The 11998-nt window shown below is 36.2% G+C and overlaps 1 protein-coding gene across 2 annotated transcripts; it reads right to left on the reverse strand.

The window, feature by feature from the left end:
• Positions 1–769: 769 nt before the first annotated feature.
• On the reverse strand, positions 770–11998 carry LOC127443047 (methyl-CpG-binding domain protein 3-like). 2 transcript variants are annotated; one of them, XM_051701524.1, is made up of 7 exons: positions 11746–11969; positions 10127–10283; positions 9759–9896; positions 6481–6571; positions 3620–3797; positions 3363–3509; positions 770–2081 (listed from the first exon to the last, which is right to left on the reverse strand). In XM_051701524.1, the coding sequence occupies exons 1-6, from the start codon at positions 11853–11855 to the stop codon at positions 3365–3367; spliced, it is 819 nt and encodes a 272-aa protein (XP_051557484.1). In that variant the 5' UTR covers positions 11856–11969; the 3' UTR covers positions 770–2081; positions 3363–3364. The 2 variants fall into 2 exon arrangements, with proteins under 2 accessions (XP_051557484.1, XP_051557485.1); XM_051701525.1 differs by having other exon boundaries at positions 771–2081; positions 11842–11998.

Below are 11998 nucleotides of genomic sequence, written 5' to 3' on the forward strand. Positions count from 1 at the left end.
GCGGAGTACACCATTCCCACATATGGCAGCACACATCGTAATGTTCCCTCCACTCTGGCCTGGCACGTCAACAGTGGCTCGGTGACCAATAATATTACGGCCATGTCTCCTGACTTTGGTCAAGTTGAATCCTGCCTCATCGACATACACAAAAATGTGTGGGGATTCATCAGCCTCCAGCTCCATCACGCTCTATAAAAGATAATAAAGCAATTTAGCAAATAATTTACAGTAGATATTGTAAATCATACAGTTACACATATCCCACATTGTGTAACATATTCTGCATATACAGGATGTACTTGTCAATACTGAAACACAAGGAGATTACAGCACTGAGTAGTGTACAATGATGAATTCATACCTGTATAGACATTGCTCTAAATTGTGAGGAAATTGAATTGTTCCCCATCTAGCCTAAGTCTATCCATCTGACAACTATTACAACAATACCACATAACTATTATGTATCTAATATCACAGGTTATTGTGATTGTTGGTTGTTCTATTTTACACAATAAACGTGTATAATTACATTTGAGAGTAATATCATTCAATAGCAAATGAATGCAAACTATTTTGATCTGCAAGTCTTACTCAATTCATTTTGTGCCAGAGCAATTATAAATGACTATAGTCATGTGAACAAATGACCTGTTCGTATAGTTAGTCGTATAGTTTGAAGCTTAATAGTCACTCGACGATTGTGCCAAAGCAATTGAGAAAAACTGTATTACACTTGTTTGCATTCCAAGAAAATTTTAATTTCAAAGTTTACAAAACTAAGTATGTTTTAACAGTTTTTTCCTCATAAACCTGATCTACGCTTTCTTGCAAAAAAAAAAAAAAAAAATTTAAAATACAAAATGCACTCCCCTCCCACCCAAAGTGTATACATATTTCCAATATGGGAGTACAATAAAACAATATGTAAAAGAATACTTGGGTACAAAATGTATATACAAGCATGACTGTGTAAAGATTAAACAAATCAAAAATAAAACCAGGTCATCCACTAACCAAAGAAAAGGAGGGAAAGTGTGTTTTTAAAAGAGCATTAATTTAACACATTGGAGAAATAATAATTACAATACAAAAGCTGTATTATGCTCATTTCTGCACTGTAATCTTCACAGAGAGATTGAGTCCACATCAAGAAATCAGTCAAATCAAAAACGATTTGATCTGTTCCAAGTAAACTGCATGGCGCTAGCAACGCCACTATCACAGGTTCGATTCCCAGGGAACACACAAACTGATCAAAGGTTTTCCTTGAATGCACTGGATAAAAGCATCTGCCAAATGCATAAATGTAAAACTGATACATAAGAAATATTGTAAACTACCTCTTCCTTTTCATTTATGATAATGTCAGCTATACAATGACAGATTCATGGCAACATAGCTTGGGAAGACCTAGAAAAACCAAACTAAAACATAAAAGCACCAATGTAAAAGCTTATGTCAACACTCAAATAACTGCATCACAAGCTAAAATATAAAGTAACCAAGACAATACATGAGCACCATTTTTGTACCAGCTATCAAACAACAATATGCACTAATAGTACAATGTCTCCTACATAAGTCATAAAAACAAGGCATTTATTTTATGAAAAAAAAAAGGTATAAAAATTGTTACAACCATGATTTGAAAACATAAAACACTTAGTTTACATTATCAAAGTCAAAACCTGGAGAAAACCTGTTGACAGTAAATAGACATCAGTCAAACCTAGTAAGTTATGCTGTTAAATACTAAATGTCAGTTTCATGGACAAATAGTGAAAGAGAAATGTAACCTGCGTTCATCGAATTAATCTCAGCCCAACCCCAAATATTAAACTGGTTAAAAAAGAAAATACACAGAAGTTTAAGAAAAAGTGAACGTGGTTTTATAAAAACTGTTGCTTGAAATGTTCTGGGTAAAATATGAACTTCACAGATGCTTTAGAGAAGAAAGTGTTGAGTCAAAGAGGTTTTGTTTTCTGTATAGGGATCAGCTTCAGCGTGTGAATGCGTCTTTGGGTGTTGGGAGTAAAAATACTGTGATGATCCAGGTCTAGTCGACACTGATTAACCTGTGGACACACAGAGATATTAGAGTAACATCAAACACCACAAACGTGTCTTTGGGTGATTCCTCAATTACAGACACTTCGGAAAATTTAACTGCTTGGTTTTGTTATATGAAAACATTATTTACTTGTTGGAATAAAGATCTGATCATAACCTCTATCTTAAAGTGGATTGTGGTTTAATGTGTGATGTTGTGAATTAATGACATCACCCACTTTTTGAGAAAAGATTAAACAGCCAGCAGCCTGATGGCACCTGTTTACTTGTATTATATGGACAAAAATGTGAGCTTAAATGTGCTTATAACAATCTTCACTTCAGTTCTGCTGAAGAACGAAAGACTTACACATCCGGGATGGCTTAAATGTGAGTCAATCATGAGAGAATTATCATTTGTGGATGAACTAACCCTTTAAAAGAGACTTGGACCCTAGTTGTCAATTAGCTTTACATTTATTAAAATAAAAAGAAATTGACTGTCTTTGAATTTTTAATTCCAGTCTGATCTCATGAAAATTGTGTGACCGTGGCAGCATTTTAGCAAAATGAAATGACGTGCGTTATTACAAGTTTTGCTGCGGTTTCCCAGTGAAATATCCAGTAGGTGGCGCCAAAATCAAGTGAAACAATTAAAAGTGAAAACTATGATAATATAAACTTAAAAAACCTAGAATTAATAGCATTTTCTTCTTTAAAATCATGCTGGGGGACAGAAAAGTTCCTATAATTAAAGATTATATTATATTAATATTTATTAAAATATAAAAATAAAATATTAAATACATAAATTACATATATTGAAATATTTATTTATTTATTTAAAAATAATCCTGGGGGACAGAAAAATTCCTCTAATTAAAGATTAAATTATATTAATATTTATTACAAATTACATATTTTATTTTTCTATATTGAAATAATATATTGAAATATTTTTTATTTATTTACAAATAATCCTGGGAGACAGAAAAGTTCCTCTAATTAAAGATTATATTATATTAATATTTATTAAACTATTACATATTTTACTTTAATATTTTTATTTATTATATTTAAATATTTTGATCTATTTATTAAAAATCATCCTGGGGGACAAAAAAGTTCCTCTAATTTAAGATAATATTTTATTAATATTTATTAAAATATTACATATTTTACTTTTATATTTGTATTAGATTTCAATATTTTTATCTATTTATTAAAAATCATCCTGGGGGACAGAAAAGCTCCTCTATCAGAAGAATCATCTAGTTCACTGACGTGATGAAATGATTTTCTCTTACAGTTATACAGCCTCCATCTCCTCATCATTGGATTCTTCCTCCAGTGATTTGGCATCAACAGCAGATTCCTCTATGTGTGCTAACATGTCTGCCATGAGCGCTTCCTCCAGCCTCTTCCTCACATTATACACCAGATCTTCCTGCTTCCTGTAACAGCAGCACAATGATTCAGTACATTTTAAAGTACCATCAATATAATGCAACATGTTCACTTGACTTTTACAATAGCATGAAAGCTCTGAGCTGGTTGTATCTACCTGATGTCTTCATCAGTGACCATAAAGGTTTTGCAGAGTGGCTGTGATGTGTTCAGCCAGACTCCAGGGTTCTTCTCCACCGCTGCAGACAGCTGGCCTGTGATTGGACTTGAGCTTGTGTGAAGAGCGCTCGCGAGAGCTGACAGAAGAGTCTTATCTGAGTAGCCTGGACCAACACCTGCAGTAGAGTACAACTCACAAGTTAAAGAGTGTATTTCAGGGCTCTAGACTGCGACTAAAATAAATCATTGCGAGTCAGGAACACTTTGTGTGTGTTCATCTGCGGTTTCATCCGATATCATCTTCCGAGTAATTTAATTACATCTGCAGAGCACGCCAGCGTTTCTCACTCCACTTTTCATCCTTTCCGTTGAGATGAGCTCGCTGCACGCAACAATAAACAAAGCATAAGCCATGATGTCCGAATCAAGAACAAATGACTCTTTAGAACTGAGCTTTTTTAAAATGAATCAGATGAAAAGATTTGAACTGAGAAGCTCAGGTAAGCAGTTTGAATCAGAGTCACTTTCTCAGTGAGAAAGTGACTCTGATTCAATTGAAAGTGACTCTGATTGAAACTACTGCTCATGTTGTTATTTAAAAATGTTCACTTTGTAGTGTTTATATTGAAATACACTGTAAATGATTATAAGAGTGCATTTTTTGTTTCCCTGCAGATATTTCAAAATAAGGGTGTGTTCACACTTGTAGTTCGGTTCTCTTGGTCCGGACCAAAAAAGAAAATGGTACATTTAGTCCTGGTTCGCTTAGCGTTCACACTGGTATTTTTAACACTGAACCTAAAGATACAAAACAAAAGTCATCAGGAAAAATTCACAATCTGATTGGACAGCTTTTATGACGTATATTTTGCGACGGAACTTGCCGATCGTCCAAAACAATGCTGGCTGCTGGGCGAAATGTGCTTGTTATATTTATGTATATATACAGTATATATATATGGTGGTATTTTTACCAGCTGAGAACAAAAGAAGAGCTAATAAAATGTGTAAAGGAGTCAAAACAGCGCCAGGAATTCCTCCGTTGCACACACAAATGAAGATATGCTGCAAGGACGGCTGCCGGCGGTTCTGACGTCTGTACCGAACTGTAATGGGCAACATAGCTCCTATGATGAGCAGAACCAGATATGCTTGAGGTCTGTAAGGCAAATTACTTCGTTTTTGGTCAGTTTAGACGTCTTTGGTCCATGCTGCATTCATATATCAGTCGAACCGCACCAGAGTTCGTTTGGAAGCGGACGAGACCCACTATTCGCTTGATTGGTGCGCACCAAGGTTCGGATGGCAGCGTTCACACTTGTTCAAATGAACCGCACTAACAGAGCAATCGCAACAGAGTTCGAACCAAACCTGCCAAGTGTGAACACACCCTAAGAGTACCTGGTGTACTTTGGGCATGTTTATAATGAAAAATCCAACGTTATGCACCAAATCTTGTTTTGTTTTTCTTCTGGTTATTATTGAGATTTTGGTTTCACTATAAATTGCATCTGAGACATCTAATTTGGACTCTTTTAGCCTCTGGGCCACCCCATCACAGTAAGGAAAGACTAAGAACATTTTTAACACATTATATATATATATATTTACTATTGTTATCATTTATCAGCTATCCTTTTCTTCAGCTTTCTATCTTGCTCCTAAACAGCCATCTAAATCGAGCAATTCTGTAAATAAGAATGAGTTCCAACTTAGGGTATGTTTACACGACAACGATGTACTAAAAACGGAAACATTTTTCCTTTGCGTTTTTTAAAAAGTTTCACGTACAGATGACAACGTTGTCAAAACGATCCCCGTTCACACGGATCTGCGAAAATGACTAAAAAGGCTGTATTATGCATGCCAGGCCAGTAGTTGGCGATGTCACTTTGTAAAGAAACACTACGCGCCTGCGCACATAAGCATTCTTCCACAGAGCGGTGAATACAAACAATGAAGATGGCGATCGCTGGTCGTAGTAGTGATGCAGTAAATCTACAGAGAAGCGTCAATAAACTCAAAATCTTGAGCAGCACAAACACAGTCCTGTAGTCCACCATTGTAGTTTTGAATGTCTCGCGCGTTGTTTTGAAGTACTCGCGCGCATGCCTATAGACTGAACACGTAAAACACGTGCACATGACGTCATCGTTTTCACAAATTCGCGTTTTTGTATGTTTACACGGAGACGATAACGGCATCGTTTAAAAAAAAAAAAAAAAAAAACGCACTTTGAAACCCGTTTTCAAATGGGGCCAAATCTGTAAACATTAAAATGAGTTGAGTTTACTTTATTCTCATATTATTTATAATCCCTATTTCAAAAGTATAGCCACAAGACATAAATAATATGTGTGTTAACATGATTTTACCGTGATAAAATCACTTACTAACCACATCTGTGTGAAGTTATAGACAATTTTACAACTTCGTTGCCCTGATGACATAACGTTGTAAACACTGTAATCCGGTAATACACGAGTTTTAAGAGGAGAATTAATGTAAGTGCTTTTATAAAATTATAAGCTTCACATTTTGGCATTTAAACCCTCCAAAAATTGAGCCCATTGACTTCTATTGTAAATGTCTCACTGGAACACAGATTTGTGCTTTTTTAAAGAAAAGGAGGAACGAGTTGTATGTTGTGGTAATCAACATTATGCTACAAATGCTGTAGATTGAGCTTAACTTGTTTTGAACCCAGAATATTCCTTTAAACATCCATAAATGAACCAATGCATAATGTAGCTTTATGGCTCAAATAGAGAAACATTTTAGTGTGTGCGCTTTCTGGGTCTGTGAGAGGTCTTTTGAGAACCACCTTTTTTTTATTATTATTATTATTACTACACTCACCTTGCAAACCTTTAGGAAGATCCATAGTCTTCACCAGTTCCTCTGCTATATCATACGCATTGAGTCCACTCAGCTTTTTCTCCCAGAACAGCTGTGAATTAAACAGGACAAAAGTTATTACACTGCAAAAAATTATATAATGTTCCCTGACTAGGAAAAAAAAAAAGTTTCTATGCGTTTACATCACTGACAGTTTTGTCCTTGCTGGAGTTTGACAGCTGATTTTGGTTTTGAATGGCTGATGCAGATACGTCAGCTAGAGAACAGTGTGTCAGACAGTTGATAATGTTTATACAGTATATAAAACACTTCAGACTGCAATTTAGTCACCATCCACTTTGTTGTATGGAAAAGAGCAGAGTGACATTCTTCTAACTCCTTTCCACGGATATATAACATTATTAGGGATGTCGATTTAATGCATTAATTCAGTGCGGTTAATTATATAAAATATAATGCATTAAAAAAATGTATACAATGAATTGTGTTCCCGGACAGTTATATGGAATATTCCTATCATTGCAGCGATTCAAACTTGAAGTACCACTTGTTTTCTCCAGGGGGCAGTAAGCGAAACTCCAGCTGTATAGGCAACACACCACTTATAAAGAGAACAAACCACACTCTTGCTGCCTCTGAATCCTTACGTCCCTACTATACTGTTTGCCAAAAACAGCATGCCATCAGTAGTATGTCCAAATCTTCAGTATTCATAAAACAGTAAGCGAGAAATACCGTGATGACCTACTACAGTGGAAAGAAAAAGTATGTGCACCCTTTGGAATTACCTGCATTTATGTATAAATTTGTCTTAAAATCTGGTTTGATCTTCATCCAAGTTACAATAATGAACAAACACAATCTGTTTTAACTAATAACACACAAATTACTGTTTGGTTATTGTACATATTGAATACATCAATCAAACATTCACAGTGTAGGTTGGAAAAAGTATGTGAATCCCTAGTCTAATGAAGTCAACAAAAGCTAGAGTCAGTAGTTGGCAAACCTGGCATTAAATTAATGAAATGAGATAGGAGGTGTGGGTTTGAGCTACTTTGACTTATTAAAAGCACTCAAACATTTTGAGTTTGCTATTCACAAGAAGCATCTGCTGATGTGGACCATGCCTCGCAAAACAAGAGATCTTAGAAGACCTCAAGAATTGTTGCTTTGCATAAAGCTGGAAAGGGTTACACAGTTATCTAGAAGAGTTTAGATATTCATCTGTCCATAGTTAAACAAACTGTCTATAAATGGAGATGATTTAGTACTATAGGTACTCTCACTAGAAGTGGCCGCCCAGCCAAGATGACTCAAAGGGAACACCGCAGAATGCTCAGTGAGGTAAAGAAGAACCCTAGAGTGACAGATAAAGACTTGAAGGAATCATTGGAGCTGGTTAACATCTCTGTTCATGAGTCTACTATAGATGACCTCAAGAGAGACGTTCACACCAGACATCCTAATATGGCTGAGCTGAAGCAGTTCTGTAAGGAAGAATGGTCCAAAATTCCTTCTGAACAATGTGCAGGTCTAATCCCTAAACACATTGTGTTTGTCTATACTTGTGACTGATGAAGATGAGATCACATTTTATGAACAATTAATGCAGAAAACCAGCAAATTCTAAAGGGTTCACATGTATTTCCGCTGAGATTCTGAAGTGTGGATCGACTGGACACTTTACGATACCATAATCTCTCAGGAGCTGAGGAGACGTCACATTTAAAACACTGGGTTTAAAAGAACGGCGGAGAACTGCAAGTTGGACGGCTCTTTTCAACTGTAAGTAATATATATCAAGAATGTTGTTTTCATTGCTTATTTAAAGAGAACCTATTATGGTTTTTCAAATATTACCTTTCATGTAGTGTGTTATATAGCTGTTGGTGAATGTAAAAAAACTTGCACGACAAATAGAGTTATTGACTCCCAAAAGAAAGAACCGATTCTGAACACCTGAAACGAGTCGTTAGTAATTCCAGACTTACTTCCTGTACTAACCTACGTAATTTGGTAACAAAAAACCCGCCTCTGGTCTTCATTGGCTGCTCGCGAATAGCTTTGACCCGCCCTCAAACACTACACTAAGCGGTAGACCAATCACAACAGACTGGGACATCTGACCAATCAGAGCAGAGTAGGCTCTCTGAAAGGAGGAGTTTAGAATGAATCCTTCAGAACGGATCACTGAACGAGTCGTTTTTGACACTGGGAAAAAACGGTAATGCTGCAATTTAAATTATGAGCAAATTAAAGTGTTTTTTGACCTTGGATGCATGTAAATCTATTGTATGAGACCTTTAAAACTAAATTAGGCACGTTTAAAAACCATAATAGGTGCTCTTTAACAAAACCAGAAGGGATTATTTACGTAGTTGTTGCTCTTAAATCATAAATTTGGGTCACAGGTCAATATCCATGTCCCCGGATAAAGTATGTCCGAAATCTATTCATACTACTCACATTCATACCTTAAGAACGTACTGTTTTACCGGCCGAGAAGTGCGTCCTTCATCAAATACAGTACATAATGTGACAGTACGCGATTTCAGATGCAGGGCCAGACTTGCTTGACGCTAGTGACAACAAGATGAGGACAGAGCGCAATTCCAAATGCAACGATCTCGAGACGTGTTTTTCCCGACACAGCGACCTAAACACGGTATGACGCCACAACCGAAGTGAGATGCTCCGAAAGTGTCCGTCTGACGCATTTGTGTGCATTGACGTGTCCTGAGAAAATCAATCTCGGCCATACTGCCCATGGGTTATGTTATGTATATAGGCTTATGTTCAATAATATAGAAATGAACAATATACTGCTTTCTAAAGTCACTTTGTGTCTTATCAATGCTTTACTTGTCTTTACTCATCACAATATAAATATCTAATTTATTATTTTTATAAAATATATATCTATATTATTTAAATATCACTATTTACATTTATTTAATCATTATATATTGAATTATTGTTATTTGAGGGGCTTTCTCAGCAAATACTTATGCGATTAATTGCAATAAATTCAATTAATTAATCAGCATATCCTGTAATTAATTGTATTACATTTTTTAACTGATTTACAGTCCTAAACATCATACATGTTTAAAGTGACATGAGTGTGAACTTTTCCTTTTATTTATTTATTTGAGTTTATTCATACAGGGGGGAAAAAACAGGCCTTAAAAAGCAAAAACAATATTTTCTAGGCCCAATACAGAAGATTCTCAATGGGTTCTTCAATTGGATTCTGACAGTTTGGGAAAGTTTACCTGTTTGGGCTGCTCAACAGCTTTTTGTGGGTCCGTCTTAACCTTGTTGCTGGGGTGGTTTGTAACTTTGGTGACCGGCTGTTTGAAGATGGATGCTGTCTGTCGAACCGGTAGTGACGTGTTCAGATCAGGTTTACCCTGGTGAGAAAACCATCATCTTAAGGCACTTCACTCTTATATAATATCAGATTTACTGTCTCCATTTCCCAACACCATAAAGACAACTATTCCAGATTCTACAACAGCGCCAAAACTGAAACCGAACAGAAAATGCTTCATTTGGTTTTTGATTTACTTCATGACTGTATAAAATGGATCACATTAAACTGTACTGACCAGCAACAGTGGATTTTGTCACTAGTGTTTACCTTGCTTTGATTGTGATCATAGCGTGTCCGGTGTCTATTCTTGTTTAGTTTGCTCATAAGCATTTTCCCTGTGCGGAAATCAAAAGAGCTCAGGTCCATGGAGTTTCCCAGGTAACGGGCCAGCTGTGGCTTACTCCGAAACTTCTTTCCCGATGGACTACGGATGAAAACACAGTTCGAGAAATATTCGTTATTCACCACACAGACAACAGCACTTCCAAGACATTTCAAAACATACAAATCTGTCAGCTACAACTCAAAGCAAGATGTCCATGTTTTCACAAGCAACGTTTAACCCTTGTGCGACCTTCGGGACATTTTCATCTTTTTCATTTTTTTCCAATCATTTTGGGCTGTTAATGCCAATGGCCTATATTTTTCCAAAGGTGTGTATTTTTGGTGGAACTTTGATATTTCAACCTCAGTTCCTATAATACATCTATAATACACTGTGTACACAAAATAGTTACACTCAGGACCTTCCGGACAAAAATGTCCCCATTGAAACCCATTAAAACTGCAATATCTGATCCCAGTGCCATTAAAGCATAAAATCATGAATTCTATGATGTTATGCTTTCATTCCAGAGCCCCGAGTTCAAAATTTACATGTTTAATATTTTCCACCAGATGGTGCCATTTTTCTCATGTTTAGCCTATGGAGCAAATACAAGCTTTTCCCCTATTTTCTGTTTGCTGTATTATAGAGCACTGCAGGACAATTGAATAAATTATGCAGATAAAATTGTGTGGGTGTGTTTTGCATGTGTGTATTGAGAAATGTGTGTGTGTAAAAAACAACAGTGGCATTACGTAAATAAACTGGCATTTAAAGGGTTAAAATCCTGAAAATGAATGAATATTTGGTAGTTATGATCAGGACTGATGTTGGTTAAAAAAATTAACTCACTGAATGTGGAAAATAATATTAATATAAAATATTTTTATGCCAGTTTTTTGACGCTGAAATTTTTGTCCTCCGAGTAACTTTTTTTAAAATTAACACAATGTTTAAGGTATATTTCTCTATAAACATTCATGTCCTTTGTAAATATCACACATATTTGGGAATTATGTTGGAAGGAATGAGAGAAGCAATATGTTTAAAAACACTGCATGGCAACCCTACTCAAGTCCCTCTTTCCGTGCAAGTTTATGGGTTTTTTCATCCAAGCAAGATCTTTGATATTCAATAAAAGCATAACTCTAAATTGTTAATCCAGCTATCCTTTTCATAAGGAAGCATTGTTGGGATTAAGTGTTCACAAACGCATGAGTAGTACTGTCTGTTTATAATACAGTACATGTTCGTATAATAAATGCTGATTTTCATACAGTTAAGATAATACGGACTCAACTAGAACTCGCACATAATGATGACTTAAAGAACTAAAAACAACAACACTGAGTTAGCGTAACTGCTAACACGTGCTAACTCGCGCGAGACACCAAAACAAGATTATTGTCATTTTCGCTCTTGAAAACTAACCTAAACAGGTGTAATAACGTGTTAAATGACTCGCTTACGCGATATAAATCTATTTAGTCACTGTAAACGAACATATAAATGCAGTTTAGTGTCTTGTCTCGCTGCACTCCGGCTAATCCCGCTGCAGTACCTAAAATAATAGACATCACTTTTCCCCGCGGACAAGCCCGACTTTCTGGTCACTTCTTCCCTTTTCCAACCATTCGGGAGAGCCGAGCACTCCCACCTTTTCCTCTCCATGTTTCCCCTGGAGTCTGCCTGGAAGGAAAAGCGGTGGATGTTTGGGGTTATACGGCGGCTGGTCGCTGCTCTCTATCCGCTCACCTCACGACCTTCTGACACATGACTCCCTGTGAACTGGGAGTCGACTCGCGTTTCATTCA

This window comes from Myxocyprinus asiaticus, chromosome 6 (assembly GCF_019703515.2).
Source record: "Myxocyprinus asiaticus isolate MX2 ecotype Aquarium Trade chromosome 6, UBuf_Myxa_2, whole genome shotgun sequence".
Lineage (NCBI taxonomy): Eukaryota > Metazoa > Chordata > Actinopteri > Cypriniformes > Catostomidae > Myxocyprinus > Myxocyprinus asiaticus.

Bases quoted from the DNA above. Each gene is read 5' to 3' on its own strand.
- LOC127443047 (XM_051701524.1), bottom strand. From the start codon at position 11,855: ATGGAGAGGAAAAGGTGGGAGTGCTCGGCTCTCCCGAATGGTTGGAAA. The intron at 10,284-11,745 runs GTACTGCAGCGG...TTTCATCCGTAG, and splicing joins AGTGATGTCTATTATTTTAG to TCCATCGGGAAAGAAGTTTC. The intron at 9,897-10,126 runs GTAAACACTAGT...TTTTCTCACCAG, and splicing joins ATGATCACAATCAAAGCAAG to GGTAAACCTGATCTGAACAC.